A 15899-nucleotide genomic window follows, 5' to 3' on the forward strand; every position below is an offset into this window, starting at 1 on the left:
TCAGGGAGGGCGAGGGCCGGCCGGGTGTCCGCGGGCGGGGGCGGGGGTGGGAGCCTGTCCCCAGCTGCCTCGGGCCCAGCCCCCCGCCCCGCAGCCCGCCCCGCTCACCAGGTCCCGGGGGTTGCTGGGGCTCTGTCCGGTCTCGGGGTCCCAGCGGCTCCTCTGGAAGGGCAGCACGACGTCCCCGCGCTGGTCTGGGTCGAACACGGGATCTCCGGGCGGGATGTGGATGTTGAGGAACTCGGCTGGGCAGCCAGGCTTTTCCACGCTCACCAGGTCCGAGAGCACGTGGTAGCCTGCCCACAAGGGGGAGGGCATGGTAGGGCCAGCTGAGGGCCATGAGCCAGGTATTTAGCGCTTCCCGCACCGGCTCCGTTAAAGCTGCAAAAGACTCAGCTGCCATTATGGGCAAGTCTAAGCCTTGACCTCCCCACCCCTTTCCAATCCTTGGTACAAACTGTTTTCATTGTCAATCTGGCCTTCTCCTTGGTAACTGGGAGGTGCCCAGTGAGTGTGCCTAGGCCATAGGGCTGGCAGCACTGGCTCCAACATGCTGCTGGGAGCAGCCTGCCCAGAGGGCCTGCCAGCCTCAGTGGGACTTTAGACACTGGCAAGCAGGTGTGGGCAAGGTGGATGGCCTGCAGAAACCAGGCATTTCTGCTGGGAGCCAACCACCTACAGTCACTGGGGTTGGGCTGACATACACCCCCATTTTGCCCCCCCCCCCAATACTCTCGCCAAAATCAGAACCCTGCCCTGAACCTGTCATAGGAGCCACAGGGGCAGGGTGAGAACAGGGTCCAACCAAGAGTCCCTACCAGATTATTTCCATGTTCCTGCCTCTGTCCCCACTCTCATCAACAGCTCAACATGGGACAGATTTATGCCTCTCCCAACCAGACGTCTTTTTCCCCTGCTCCCACCCCACTGCCTTCCATCTCTCACCCTCCTCTCTCAGACACTCCATCACTTATCTCTCTTACTCCCTGACACCTCCCTCAGACATAGAAGTGTCCAGATGACCCCACTGGCATCCCTTTCCCAGGGGTTGAGGCCCTCACCAAAGAAAACCCCCAGCACTGTGCGGTTTCTCAGGGAGGCCCGTCCTGCAGGGCCCCTCATGGCCGTGTTGCTAAGGTCTCGTGGGTTGGGCAGGTGGGGCCCTCCCAAGGGCTGGTACACACCATCTGCATAGCTGGCTGGGACCAGGCGCTGCAGCCGAGAGCCTAGGGTAGGAGGGGTGGGGACAAGGATGAATCCTCAGGGGGGCTCCTGGGCCTCTCTCCCAGGATCCCTTCCATACCACAGATCCTAAAACCTTAGGAATGGATGGGCCTTTGCTGGTACATGCCAGCCCTTGCCTCTTAGCAGTGGGTACCACCCTCACCCTGAGGCTCTGTCTCTACTTGGCTCTCACCTACCTTTGCTGCCCCATCTGTGCTCCATGAGGTTGTTGTACCATCCATCAAACCGCTGCACCTCCCATGAAATGGGGTTCTGAGCTCCTGTGTGAGAACAGAGGGAAGGGGCAGCTGAGCAAGTCAGTGCATGGCAGGACAGGCAGGCTTCCAGGATATGGGTCCTGTGGGCCTGGCACTTGGAGCAGCAGGAAGTGGACATCCAGCACAGTGTGGGAGGTAGGGTGCTGAGGGAGATCCCCAAGGGCAAAGTGATGTTCAAAGTCAAGCCCAATCTTTAAGCTGTTTAGTGGGGAAAATTTGGTGGGGAGGACTGAAGTAGTGTGGTCAGGTGCAGGGTGTGCTGATAAGTGGCCTCAGAGAGGAAAAGGAGCCTGGAGGAGAACACTGGTGATGGGGAAAGGGGTGCATAAGCCTTCTGCTGTCCTCACACCTTAGCTCCCTGGGGGACACAGCAGGACCAAAACTATTCCCAGCTGTAAAACGTCATACAGTGAAAGGGCTTGTCACTCTTCCACCCAGGGAAGGATATGTCATTCTGTGATTCATCCCTGGGCAGCGGCAGTATGAAGCAGGGCTTGGCCCTGTCCCGTTGAGCAGAGTCCAGAGCAAGGGTGTGGGCCATGGGGCTGTGGCTTTGGGCTTGTTGCTATTCCGGTCTTTTTCCCAGTTTTTTGGGTGGGCTCAGGGACTGAATGGTCATGTGGATCACCTTGCCCCCTCATCTTCTGGGGTGACATCTTCCCCATGTAATTCCTCTTCTCAACCCTGTTATATTTGCCAAAAACTAGGTCTGGGAGGAAGCACTCAGCTGTTGAGGAAAGAACCCAGGCAGTGGGGACAGAAGGAAGGGTCCAGAATCAGAGGTGGCACAGGCTTCTTTCTGGTCAGTGGAGAAGGTGACCAGCCAGATTCCTTTCCCCAAAATAGGAGGCTACAGAGTGAAGACTCCATCTCTGCTCACCCCAGAGAACAGAGCAAAGAAAAGGACTCTCATCAGCCAGAGAGAGACGCATTCCTTGACTGTTTCTCCATTCAGACAGAGGACAGGATCTCAGAGCTACCTTCCTGCCCCATAGCTCCCACACCCTCGGAGCATGCCCATGAGCGCACACATACTCACTAGGTCTGAGAGAGAAGACAACTCAGGCCCTGATGTTTCAGCAAAGTACTCAACTAAGGACCCAGGACTTGGGGAAGGAACTAGGGAGCCACATCCATGTGATCTCTAGGATAAGATGAACTGCTGGCAGAACAAGGAGGCCACCTCTTGGGGAGGGTATGGGGGAGAATGCCTCTTGGGAATAAGAGGCAGGAGCTGGGGAGAAAAAAAAATCCAAGGCCAAGTCAAGGAGAGGGCTGGGAGGAATGGGAATGTGAGCAGCTTTGGCAAGGGAGAAGCTGCAGGGGCCGTCCAGCCATCCTGTCACCTCCAGCTGGGACTGATCATTCCGCAGATTTTCTCTGCTTCCTCCTCTTGCATCCCCCACGTGATGAATCAGGGCCTGGTTCTTTTTAACCTAATTTGTGGCACTGTAAGCCCACTTTTCCTGCTCAGAGACCTAGAGTACAGAGAATGGCCTCAGATTCTAGTAAGAAACCATCCAAAGCTGAAGTAACAAGATGAAACTCCTGTGTATCTTATTGGTTTTTGTTTTTACCAAATCGTTTTAAAACATTGGTGACTTCCGTTCAGCTTTGGGTCCAGTCTGATCCCAAGATCCTCTGTTGTCTTGTGTGTCTAATCAGTCTTTTTCTCTACAGGGTCAGGGGTCCTTACTTTATGAAGAAAGAGAAGAGAGAGAAGAGAGAACGGGCCCCAGACCATAAGGAATAAAATAGGAAGAGCTGAGCCAGCACTTGGAGGCTGCCTAATCCTGTATATTTGGGGAAATTTTTCATTCCATTATCCAATCATCTAAGTCGACATGCTTGAAATGAGCACGTACCATGTGCAGGGTGCTGTGTCAGCTAGGGACCAGGGAGGCAGAGGTGAATATGACACAGCTTCTGTTCAGGGGGACCCCAGAGGATGCTGGGCTCCTCTGCTCCCAGCCATGCTTCTCCTCCAATCTGTACTCACCCAGGGGAATCCATGGCCCAACCAGGAGCATCCATGCCAGAGCCAAGCAGGAGCCCATGATGAAAATGTTAATAGGGCTCAGGTGTTAGAACACCCTAAAATGAAGACCCTAGAAAAAGACAAAGGACAGAGAGAATGAGCTTCAGCAGTTTGGGAGAATCAGTCCAGGGCCTCTGGAGGCCCCTATGAATCAAGGCGTGGGGCTAGGCCCAGGCCTCATAGTGTAGCAAATAGCAGGAGACTCAATCTCTCTCAAGGATCTTTTATTCATTTAACAAACACTTGATAAGCACCCACTACATACTGGGCATTGATAAACAAAGCAGGCAGAAATCCCTGCCTTCCTGGACTTTACCTTCTAAGATTAACTGAAAACCTTGCTTTGGCCCAGTTTCCCTCAGTGTGTGTTCCTTGGACAGAGCCTTGCTTGGGGGCTAGAACACTGGGTTCTAAGGCCAGGATGATGCACTGCTCCCAGCCAACTAGTATGATCTTAGGCAGGTCACTTATCTGGACTGGACCTTGCGTTCCTCTTCCAGCTATGGGAGTAAATCTGCCTGAACTATGGGAGTGAACTTGCCTGTCTACCTCCTAGCCTAGTTGCCAGAATCAAATGTGAGAATGGGGTTGAATTCAAAGCAAGAAAAGTGACAGGTGTTATGTAAATGTGATATAGAGAGGGTGGGCTGAAGCTTGGCTCCCCTGAGCAGACTCAGAAGGGATGCAGCCCCAGATGTTCATGTGCTTGGTGTTGGCTTCCTGCTCTCTCTCCCAGCCCAACAAATGACCTCACAGAGGGAAACAGAGGCAGCAGGGGAATCAGACTGGGACTCCTGAGTGGCACAAGGAATGCCTATGGCCAGCCAAGACCTCCTAAAGGCAATGTGGAGATTGAAGGTGGGCGGAGCTGGGGAACTATCTGGTAGAGGAAGGTGGGAGCTCAGGGAAAGCCTCATCTCTAGCCAGACCCTCAGGGCTCCTGGACAGGTTGTTGTCACAGAGAGGAAACCCAGAGGATGATCTCCTTCCCACTTGCCATCTCCCATTAAACAAATGAATAAAACCTAGGTCCAGTCACAATTCAAAAGCTCAGCATTCCAGCCGCTCCACCTCAGAGACTGTCCAGAGGCAAGCTTTTGATAGCGTGTGCAGTGCAGGGCTTTGGATGGTTGAAGCCCTAAGGCTGGACATGCTGAAGTGGCCATAGTGGCCCTTCCCTGGTCTAGGATGTCTTGCCCCTTCTCCCCAACCACCGTGTCTTCAGGATTCTTGGCCCCAGTCCCAGTACCACGAAACTAATAAAAGCATGTGGTGAGCTTTCAGGCCAGGCTGTGGGGACAACCTAAAGGGGAATGTGGACATGCTTAACAGCCACTCCTTTTGGGTGGGCAGCCACAACCGTTTACACAGCAACACTAGTTGGGTAACTTCCCCAAAACCTTGAAAGAAAGCACAATCTCATGACAGGGCATTGAAACCCTACGTAGCAGTAGGACCAGGTAGAGAACACAGGCTGCCTGGTTCTTGCCCCACAGGGCTGCTTTTCCAGCCTAAAGTCCTAGAGTGGTCCCAAGGGAGGGCTGAAGGGGAAAGCCTGGACTGTAAAGTCCTGAAGTTCTCTCCCTGGCATGATGCGGCAGGAAGAGCTCCAGAGAGAGCCCCTAGGCCCAAGCAAAGTAGGTCACCCAACATTCCCAGTTCCCGAAGAATCCAGTCTTCCAAAACCTTGGCAGGGTGGAGGATAGGACCTTACACAGCTCATTTTAGCCTCAGGCTACGAACAGAGGCGCAGGGGGGCCAGAGCTAGAATTCCCCTTCCCTCAAAAACGTGGCGGAGCTGGGCCACACGCCACCGCCGTCACCTCCCCCGGAGCGCGCCGGGCCCGCCGGCAGAAGAGCCCTCCTGGGTCTGACCTGAGGCCGCGGAGTCCCTCCAGCGCCGACTGCGATTGGCTCCCGCCTGGCTCTCCGCTGGGCCCGCGACGCCCGCTCGGGTCCGGGTCCCTCTCAGGCTCTGCGCCGGGGCGGGCGGGGCTGGGGGGTGAAGAGGGGACGGCGCGCCCCAGCTGTAAGGCGGGGCGAGGCGGGGTGGGGCGGGATAGAAGCCTGCGCGCCGGGGAACCGCTGAGGTGCTCCGAGGGGACCCGGGCTCGCAAGGTGAGACGGCACGGGCTCCCAGGGCGCAGGTGGGGTAGATGTGCCGTCGGTGGCGAGGCTCGACTAATGAGGCCGCGTGGACAGCGAAAAGGGCAAGTCTGCTTCTACGGGTCGGCTGGGACTGGGGTGAGGGCGGAAGCGGGGGAGACGGGGCGAGGGGGCGGGGGAGGTGCTCCCCACATCCCCTCCACGCTGGCGGAACTGGGCTCTAAGACCAAGAGGATGGTCAACGCCCGCAGACCAGGCCAAGCGTCGGAGAAAGGCATGCGTCCTAAGACCCGTAAGAGTCTGTGGTAACCCCTGCTCTGAGTTCCTCGTGAGATCTCGGGGGTCTTAACGCCCTCGAGACCCGCCCGCGCCCCGCCGGACCCCGGATTGACTGCTAGGTTTGTGCTGAAACTGCCTGGGGTTCTGGGCAAGGAGAAGGAGGGGTCAGAGGGATGGCTGCGGAGGGGCCAGTTCTCTTGTACCCGTCCCTTCTCTGTCCCAGGCTAGGGTCTGGGAGTTGGGGGCGGGCGCAGCGCCGCAGAGCCTCGGGTGCGGTCTGGGAAGGTTGAGAGCGACTTGGGGGTGGGAGGGCGGGAAAGCATCCAGGACCCGGTTTGTCCGGTCATAGCCTAGAAGAGTGGGGGTTGGAAGGGAGCCCCGCCGTGAGAAAGGGCGTGCGCTTTTGACTACTGAACGTCCATATCTGGTTCCTTCTCTATCCTACCCCTGGGAGTGCTGCGTGTGAGGTTCCACCAGGAGAAGCGGGTGGCGTGGACTGCCAGGCACACATTTGATAGAAGAGGCGAAGGTAGGAAACAGTGATCTGGGTTTGAGGGGCAGGGATGCGGTTGCTGGGGTAGGTGTGGTCCAGGGGTTTTGGAATGGTCCTTGAAGTGCCGTCCCCGCCCCTGCCCTTAGGGGCGCACTTCCTACGTCCACCCACACCAAGTTCAGATCAAGTGGGAGTTCAAAGAGAAAGTCTGGTGAGAAACTAAGAAGAGGCAACAACAAACAGACAAAATCACAACTTAATAAGGCCTCAAGGTTTACAGACATCGAATCCTTATCTCGGCTTAACTGAAACCTAAATAGTTTGGCTGGCATGATTTGACACCCCTGGGCTCCCTACCCACCTCAGCCCTTACTAGGGATTCCTGTGCCGACCCACTTTTCAGATCTTGTTCTGTTTCTCCACTTAACTCCTTCTTTAATGCAAAAACACATGTATACATGCCCACACACCTTCTTGAAGAAAAGAGACTGGACAGGAGTCTGGACAAGGTCCCCTCAGCCATCCAGAACCATATAAACTGAATGGGGTCCACCCCAACCAGAGAAGTAAACCATCACATTCTAGTACCTGTGAATCACCAATCAGAGTTTTGGCAACTCCAGGCAAGTCACCCACTCTCCCTTTGTAAAGAGTTAGTAGTCTTTATGGATTCCAGAAGGGGGAGGCAGTCAGAGGAAGACTTCAAGAAGAAATTCTTGTGACGCTGCCAGAGAGGCAATGGAGCGTTAAGAAAGCACATAAGAACTATGAATGTGCAAGTCTGGAGCTTATACTAGGCTATATTTCCTTAAAGACAGTAACTTTATTTCTTGCTCATCCTTCATATACACACACAGGGAAACCTCACTTCATCCCGTGGTAGGTAAGGAATGGGTTACTGTGTCTGAAACACAACTGATCGAGAGAAATGCTTTACAATTTTAAGGGAGTTCAGAAAGGGAAAGTAAGAAAGGTCTCTGCAGGTCAAGTAAGAAAGGAGGACCCCAAAGTGTGGGGATTTGGCCCACTCAGTGAGAAAGTGCCCCAATTTTCTCACAGGGGCCTCTGATGGAGGGCCTTTTTGTCTAGATGTCTGTGTTACTGGGAACTCCGTCCTTCTTGTGTCTGTATTTCTATGAACCCATAGGTGTATGTCTGACTGTATCTTGTGCTTATTTATATCAATGTACATTGTGTACACATAACAATCATGGTTATCAGCTAGGGAAGATTAACATGAGATTTCTCTCAGATTAGAAAGAATTTTACTGTCAAACCTTCCTTGGCAAGCCAGGGAGGGGTGTTCCCAAGGGAAATCACAAACTTTATAGGAAAAGCAAGATTGCTAGGTGTGGGGACTTTTCATTTCAGTCCCACCTCTTCATGCAGGAGGCCTGTTAGCTTAATAATTAAAACCAAATTAGGATCAGGGTCATAAAAATTAAACTGGGCAATGTATATTACAGAAGACCTAATTCATTAAACTGAACAAGAAGGAATTAAACAAGGCAAATTTTATTCACCAAGTGTCTTTTTGCTTTAGTCATCTTTAATAAATATTTTGGAGAATTGGAAATAAGTTAACAGTGTTCTTCTGGACCTAAGGTACAGAAAGCCTTTTGTTAGTGTTTCTTTGAAGTACCATGTTAATAGGGATGAGCCATTCTTATAAAATATTTTATAACCTTCCTTTCAAATAAATGCAGGAATAATGCTAATATATGACTCTGACCAAAATACATTACACCATTATTATTTGCTTTTATTTTTATTTGTTTTTGAGATTCCAGCATATAACATGTACTCTTACTTGAATACTATGTATTCAAACTTGCTTTATCTTCCTATTTTAATAACCAAGATATTCTACATTTTATAGCCTTTCCTTAAAAACATAGCTTTCCATCAACATTATAATAGCTTCAGTCTAAGTGTCACAAATAAAGAAAATTCTTAGACCAATAAACATCTGCTTTAAAATAAGCATCACTATCACATATTTTACAAAATAATTTAATCCACAAATTCTAACTCATTTTCAGCTAGAGTTGAAATGTATGTTTCAGATTCAGTTAAACATGACCATTTATGTTTTGGAGTCTCCAACTATTGGAAGAGGCTTTCTGAAAATTCTGTGAAAGCACTAAAAGTTGACAACACTAAAAATCCCTTCCTGCCCAGTCCTTAGCCCTTTGTTGGTGATACTCAGTTAATACTGAATAAGCATCGTATAGGGCAATGAGGGAACATAGCTCCCTCTTGTGTGCAAAACAGTAGATGCCGCCTGCAGGGAGAGGGACTCACTCATATATTCATCTATTTCATCCACAGACTGATTAGTAAGTATATGCTGCATGTAGGGGATACAAAGATGGGAAGACAAAGTTCTCACCCTTAAGGAAGTTAAAGCTAATAGGTTCTCAGTGTTCCAACAATTAGAGTACAGTGTGACTACTGTGATTATGGAGGTATGTTCAAAATGCAATCAGAACATTAGAGGTAGAAACATCCACACTGGCACAGTGACGTCAGAGGAGGAAACACGAGCTGAGACTTGAAGGGTAAAGAGGATTTTGCCAAGGGAGTAAGACCATTCCAGGCAGAGGAAATAGCATATACAAAGGCATGAAGGCTTGAAAGGGCATGTCAGATTCTGGGAGAGGCCAGTAGTTTAGTAGCGCTAGAGATTAGACTGGGCAAAAGATGGAGATGGAAGTGTAGGTGAGACTAGATCACAAAGGACTTTGCAAGTGATAGTGAGAAGGTCAGATTTAACCCAGAGCAAGGAAGTGAAATGATTGTATTTGCTTGTTAAAAAAATTGTTCTGGCACCAAGCAAGATAGGATGAGGTAAGGAAGGAAATGCATGGATGGTTTCGAGAAATATTTAGGAGGTTAGATGGTCCAGGTCTCTGGGTTGTTTGATTGATTAGGTGGTGATGCCACCGAAGAGACAAAGAAAGCAGAATAAAAAGCAGAGTGGAGACAGTGAATTCAGTTTGCGACGTGTCTAATTTGAGGCATCCGTGGAACAGCCAAGTGAAAATGTCACAGAATAACTGGCCCTTTTGTGTTTGGAGCCCAGGTAGGTCTGTGTGGAGACATAGATTTAACCATCGGCCATGGGAATGGATGAGCCTGCATAGGGAATCACAAAGAGTGCTAGAAAAAGAGAACCAAGACAGAATCCAGGGGAGCATATACATTTAAGAGGGGTGGAAGAACTAGCCAAGGGCCCATAGAAGGGATGGCCAAAGGCAGGAGACCCAGGAAAACATGATGTCGTGGAAGTCCAGGGAGGAAGTCTAAAGAAAGAGGAAATACCACAGAGAGATCAAGAATGATGAAAAGCAAAAGTTTCCCTTTAGATTTAGCACTTGGTAACCTAATGGAGAAGTTGAGGATGAGGAGGAGCCAGATTCATTCAGTTGAGGAGATAAGGCAGTGGAAATACATAGACTATTCTTCCAAACAGCCTAGCTGTGAAAGGGTTAGAGTGGGATAAGGTAGTAGCTGTAGGGGACCCAAAAGGTTAAGGGAAAGGGTCCCTTTCTGGTGTGTGTTCTTAAGACAGGAGAAATTTAAGCACAGCCTTGAGAGAAGGAGTCAGCAGAGAAAGAGAAGCTGGAAAGTCACCAAAAGAAAGGGGGATAACCGATGAGAAAGGTGATGGTGAAGTCAGGAGTGAGATCAGAGCCCAAGAGGAAAAGAGATAACCCATTTCTCTGGGATGGGAGAGTTGAAAAGTAAAGAAAAAAGCAAAACTTCATGTTAAAAATGAGACTCAGATGTTATCTGACTTACCCAAAAGACAGAACTGAAAGTTTAAACTGTCTGTCCCTTTGTCTCAGCCTGATACCATGCTACCCCCAAAAATAGCACCAGGAGGTGGCCAGCCTAGAAGGAGAGGGGGAGCCTGGGAGCTCCAGTGTAGCAATCATATTCACAGAATGTAGAACTGGAATGGGACCTGGAGATCATCATACTCAACTGCAGAGGAGGAAGCCAGGAAACAGGGAGGTTGTCATTTGCCTGTCCAGTTATACAATCAGTGAAGAACTGGAACTAGACCCAGAACTTCTTCCAACCTGGGGTTCCCTCCAAGAAGGATTGGCAAAAGAGATAAATGGAGTAATGAAATGCCCCCTCCTTCCCAATCTGGTAGCTTCCATTTATTAACATTACTGTGTTCCAGGTATTCTTAACACTTTACAGGCACAATCTCACTTCATACTCACAATGACCCTATGACATAGGTAGACGTTATCATCATCCCTATTTTTAAAGTTAAACTAAGTCTCTACTGATATCTTGTAACTTGCAAGAGGCAGAGGCAAAGGCAGAATTCAAATCCAGAGCTGCTTAACTCCCAAGCTTATTCTTTCACTGTATCACTTAATGAGACACTACCTGGTCAGACTAGATTATGGAGCCTCTTGGGTACCAAGGCCCCAGTACAGATCATACACAGGAAAATGAAGAGCTGAGTTCATTGATTATAAGATGCATTTTTTTCACATTTTGATATCTATGAAATTGAGGTGTGTCTTACCAGCAATGGCTGTTGTGGTTTAATTGGCGGTGGGTTTTTTTCTTTCTTTCTTTGTAGTACATAAAATAATAGCATGCTTTCCAATCCATTCTGTCTGGATTTAATAAAACACAATAAATTCAGGTGCCATTTTTCCCAACATCCTGTCTGCAAAGGGACAAACTGGAGCCAAACTAGCTCTGAGATCAGGGGATAGACAGAAAACAGCTAAGGCAGGGTTTGAGCTGAAATGAGGCCTGGGAACTTAAAAGAAGGAGGCAGGCCTGCTGTTGATGATGTGTGGGTGGAAGGACATCTGGCCCCGGCACAGTGCCTGGTGGAGGGCAGGGGCTCCTTCAGTGCTTATTGAAGTGAGCTCAGTTCAGCTTGATTGCTCTGGATTTGCCAGAGCAGGAGCCAGGGGGCTCGAGAAAGCTGGTCTGACCAGTGTGGGCAATGCTAGGCCTGGGAGTCAGCCAGATGATGACGTACTTAGCAGAGCTGTATGGCCTTTGTTCCTTTAGGGACTGAGGAGAAAAGCCAATCTTTTTGTAATCTGTACCATCTTTCACCCTTAGGCCTTCCCTTGCATAGTAAATATAGCTCTTTTTATGTTCTGTGATCTGTCTGATTGTGCCAGAGGCCTGAGGAGATAAAAGAGAGTTATATTTCTTAAGACAGTCCCAAAGGAAGTCAAGAAGCCTTGAGGGTAATGATGGCACTGATTTAGGGGACCTGAGGGCTGGGAAGGGAACATGGGGTGAACAGAGACTGATTGTCAAGACCCTCAGTCTCTCACAGCTAAAACACGGGGAGATGGTTGGCTGAGGGGCAGTGGAATGGTAGTAACAGTGGAGTCTGGAGAGCTCCAGAGAAGAGGGGTCTGGTTTATTGTCTGCTATATCTCCAGCACCAAGGACAGTGCCTGACACACGAGGGCACTCGATAAACACCTACGGTTGTACAGCATCCGCCTCCTCTGCACAACCCCACCAAAATGGCCACTTTTGGACACACATTCCCCTTCTATGCTGGCCCCAAGCCGACCTTCCCAATGGACACCACCTTGGCTGTAATCATCGCCATCTTTCTGACTTCACTAATCATCTTCATCATCATCCTGCCAGGCATTCGGGGCAAGATGGTGAGAAACAGAACCAGCCCTGGAAACCCCAGCCCTGGAGTCCCCAGCCCCAGAGAGACCTTAGGCTCTAGGTGAGGGGGCCAGACCTTCTGATTATGACCAGACTCAGTTAAGAGATTCTAGTCCTGAGAAAGTGTCACCCATGCCCTGATCCCCTCCTCCAGACTCAGCAGAGAGCTCCCCACTCATGGATCCAGCAGATAATTATTGCATATCTCTTATGGGCCAGGCACTTTGATCTCAGTTTTAGAGATCTCAGTTTCAGGGTACCCCCCCTGAGTCTGGAAAGAGAAAGGGTAGACTTGGAAGCCCAATCCTAAACCCACCCACCCTGTGACGCAGAGGCTGTTCTGGATGCTGCGGGTGGTGACCAGCTTATTCATCGGAGCTGTGATCCTTGGTGAGTGTGAGATGCAGCTGCCTCCATCCAGTTTGCTTCCCCCAGCAGCCGGTCTCTCCTCTCTCATTTCCCCATGGCAGCTGCTGCCTCAGGGTGGGCGTCCAGACCCTACCCATACACCTTCCTCATCGAGGCCTTATTCCCTCACTGATACCTTTGCCCTGGGAGGTGCAGACCCAGAAAACCATGCTGGATGCATCTCTCCAACCTTCCTAACACTTTTATTCAGAGGAAAGCAGATCAAAAATGAATGTGTAGGGGGAAAGGGTCTCTGGAGGCTAGAGGGAGAGAATGGTGGAGGGCTGCTTGTTTTGCTGTGGGGATTAGGCAATAGGAGAAAGAGAAAGTCTCTGTGTTGGAGCTATCTGTGCTTGCCCAGCATGGTTTATTATGCTAATGCTTTCTCCCCCCAGCTGCTTGAGTACCTCTCCCTAAATGGGGGGAGGAAGGGAGGGAAGGGGTAAGAGGAGTATGACCAGGAAAAATCTTGGATTCTGACCCATTTATTTATTTATCCATCCCATCTATATTGTTGGTAAACTGGCTATGAGCCAGGCCGTGGGCTAGTTAATGGATGTACGATTACGAGCAAAACAGACATAGTCCCCTTGTAGCTCTGACTCTAACCCAGCCAAGCCCAGACCTCCCTAAGTTCCTGTATGTTCAATTCCCCAACCCTAGCTGCAAATTTCAGTTCTGAGTGGTCTGTGGGCCAGGTCAGCACCAACATGTCATACAAGGCCTTCAGTTCGGAATGGATCAGCGCTGATGTGGGGCTGCAGATTGGGCTGGGAGGAATCAACATCACGCTCACAGGTGAGGGAGAAGAAGCTCTGCTCTGTGTCTTTGGGATCTACGTTTGGTGTGGTCTAAAGAGTTACAGGATGGGGTAATGGTAGGAAGGGGAAGTCTCTTTGAGACCAGCAGCCTGTACCTCTTCCCAGCATGGTAAGCCTCTACCCAGGCAGATATCCACCCTGGCCCTTGGGTCCCTGCTGAGCACAGCTGCCCCATTCCCCAGGGACCCCAGTGCAGCAGCTGAACGAGATCATCAATTACAACGAGGAGTTCACCTGGCACCTGGGGGAGAACTACGCTGAGGAGTATGCAGAGGCACTGGAGAAGGGGCTGCCAGACCCCGTGCTCTACCTGGCCGAGAAGTTCAGTCCAAACAGCCCATGTGGCCTGCATGGCCAGTACCGCCTGGCAGGACACTACACCTCGGCCACACTGTGGTGAGGGTGGGACAGAGGCTCTGCTGGCCTAGACCAAGGAATGGGGTTTCTAGCCATCCCTCCTCCTCTCAAATGGAGATCCCTGGTGTGATATAGTCTGGCACCAGTCACCAGGGTGGTTGGGGAGCCCACAGGCAGGAATCCCTAACTCACCTCTTTGGGGTGTCCTTGGGTCCCTGATCCCCCACCTGGGCCCCTCAAGTAAAGGTTCACCCCAAACAAGGTAGAGGTGCCTGTGATAGCCTTTACCAGGTCCTGGCTCTTCCTCTGGTGGCAGGGTGGCATTCCTCTGCTGGCTGCTGGCCAACGTGATGCTGTCCATGCCCGTGCTGGTCTATGGCAGCCACATGCTGCTGGCCACAGGCATCTTCCAGCTGTTGGGACTGTTCTTCTTCTCCATGGCCACGTCACTCACCCCACCCTGTCCCCTGCGCCTGGGCTCCGCTATGCTGCACACTCACCGTGGGCCTGCCTTCTGGATCACACTGACCACAGGTGAGGCCCAGCCCTGAAGACAGGTATCGGAGGGTCAGGGTCAGGGCCAGGGCCCATCATGTGGAGGGGCTTGAGGGTCTGCCTCTGGGGGCCAGGATACCTTTCCCTGCTTTAAAGCCCCCTCCCTCTTATATCCCTCATCTCTGGGTTTCCCCTTCTCCATCCCACAGCCCCTCCCTCCTCATACAGGCCTACTCCCCTGAGTCATATCCCTCATCCCCTCCCTCTCAACCCAGCTCTTTCCCAGATCCTCCATCTCATGTCCCCTTCCTCTTCCCTCAAACACTCCTCTGTGTCCCCCATTCCTAGGAATTCTTCTCACCTGCCTCACCTAGCCTTAAATTGCCGTGCATTTTTATGCTCCTCTCCTGTCCCACTGTGTCTGTCCCTTCATGCCCTTTCTTATGCCTCTTCCTTGGTGTCCTGCCCTTCCCCCAAGGTTTCTCTGTTTTCAGAGTTCTCTCTCTCCCTCTCTCTCTCCTGTGATGTAACTGAAAGAACACTGGATTTAGAGTCCAAAAACTCAGAACAGAGCCACATTAACCACATGACCCTAAGTCAGTCACTTCTCTGAGCGCAAGGTGCCCTGAAGGAGGGACACCAGGCCTCCCTTAGAGTTGCTCTGAAGCTCTCAGGAGAAGATGTACTTGGGAGGGTGTTACTATCACTAAGGCAGGATGCTTGTTGCCTCATTTCCAGGACTGCTTTGTGTGCTGCTGGGCCTGGCCATGGTGGTGGCCCACAGGATACAGCCCCACAGGCTGAAGGTTTTATTCAGCCAGAGTGTCGGAGAGCATGCTGTGCTGGAGGGGAATCCTGAGGAAGTGGGATTCCTGAGCCCTCGCTATCGGTCCACAGCTGAGAGTCCAGAGCCCCAGGACATTCCTCTGTCAGAGGCTTCCTCTAAGGCACACTGTGAGGAGCACCCCAGAGAGCCCAACTGTGCCCTATAAGGTTCTTCTCCCTGGTGGCCACCTGGACTTCATCTGGCTCCAGACTTCACTGAAACGCCCCCACCCCAATCCACTAGAACTGCCGGCAGGATGGGCTGTATCAGGCTCCCAGCCCAATCTGTGGGTAGAATAGAAGAAGAGGCTCTACCTATTAATGTTAAAAACAAAACATAACAAAAATCCCTAAGGTATTGAACAGACACTGGAGCTGCCCATAAGCCCTCTTGCCATGATAAGACACAGCAGAGGCTGCCCCTGTTTCTGCACGGCAACCCTGCCCTCCTTTGATGCTTTGCCTCTTTGAGGTGCCATTTACTGAAACCCAGCTTTGCCCACATAATGACATATGTGTGTGGGGGGTTACAATGTGATGCTCCTACGGTCCCTCTCATCCCCCTGCATCTCTTGTGCTCCTTTTTCCTGGGTCCCTTTTGTTCTTCCTTTACTTCCCCAGCTTGTGTGATCTCTCAGTACATTGAAAGCACTGCAAGGGAGAAGAAACCAAACTTCTTGTCCCAGGTCTAATATTAACTGACTCTGCCACATCCTCTTGGAGCTACAGTTCTCAAATTTGCCAAATAAGATTGTAGGACTTGCCAACGACCTGAAAAAAAATCCAAGGATTTACATTTTTATGCCTTGCTGACATCGACCTTGGTCATCAGACACTACCCCTTTAGTGAATAAACTGAAGTTAGTGAATAAGCTCCAAAACTCCATTTC

At 50.9% G+C, this 15899-nt stretch overlaps 2 protein-coding genes across 6 annotated transcripts in view; one reads left to right on the top strand and one right to left on the bottom strand.

Moving 5' to 3' along the window:
• The window catches only part of DUOX1 (dual oxidase 1), a 36235-nt gene extending 30700 nt beyond the window's left edge, over positions 1–5535 (bottom strand). Inside the window, exons 1-5 of one of the 2 annotated variants that reach the window (XM_032481284.1) lie at positions 5416–5535; positions 3502–3610; positions 1422–1505; positions 1062–1226; positions 109–296 (exon numbers count right to left, since the gene is read on the bottom strand). In XM_032481284.1, the coding sequence (XP_032337175.1) occupies positions 109–296; positions 1062–1226; positions 1422–1505; positions 3502–3559 (495 nt within the window). In that variant the 5' untranslated portion in view covers positions 3560–3610; positions 5416–5535. The remainder of the gene's footprint in view (positions 1–108; positions 297–1061; positions 1227–1421; positions 1506–3501; positions 3611–5415) is intronic. The other variant, XM_032481285.1, reaches the window with a different exon arrangement.
• A 48-nt stretch (positions 5536–5583) lies between these two features.
• Positions 5584–15881, top strand: DUOXA1 (dual oxidase maturation factor 1). 4 transcript variants are annotated; one of them, XM_032481307.1, is made up of 8 exons: positions 5584–5658; positions 5898–6454; positions 11860–12093; positions 12436–12493; positions 13175–13309; positions 13515–13728; positions 14006–14223; positions 14923–15881. In XM_032481307.1, the coding sequence occupies exons 3-8, from the start codon at positions 11947–11949 to the stop codon at positions 15174–15176; spliced, it is 1026 nt and encodes a 341-aa protein (XP_032337198.1). In that variant the 5' UTR covers positions 5584–5658; positions 5898–6454; positions 11860–11946; the 3' UTR covers positions 15177–15881. The 4 variants fall into 4 exon arrangements, with proteins under 4 accessions (XP_032337198.1, XP_032337200.1, XP_032337199.1 ...); XM_032481308.1 differs by lacking the exon at positions 5584–5658 and having other exon boundaries at positions 5768–6044; positions 6380–6454; XM_032481309.1 differs by lacking the exon at positions 5898–6454 and having other exon boundaries at positions 5619–5750.
• Positions 15882–15899: the final 18 nt, after the last annotated feature.

This window comes from Camelus ferus, chromosome 6 (genome assembly GCF_009834535.1).
Source record: "Camelus ferus isolate YT-003-E chromosome 6, BCGSAC_Cfer_1.0, whole genome shotgun sequence".
In the NCBI taxonomy this organism is placed as follows: domain Eukaryota; kingdom Metazoa; phylum Chordata; class Mammalia; order Artiodactyla; family Camelidae; genus Camelus; species Camelus ferus.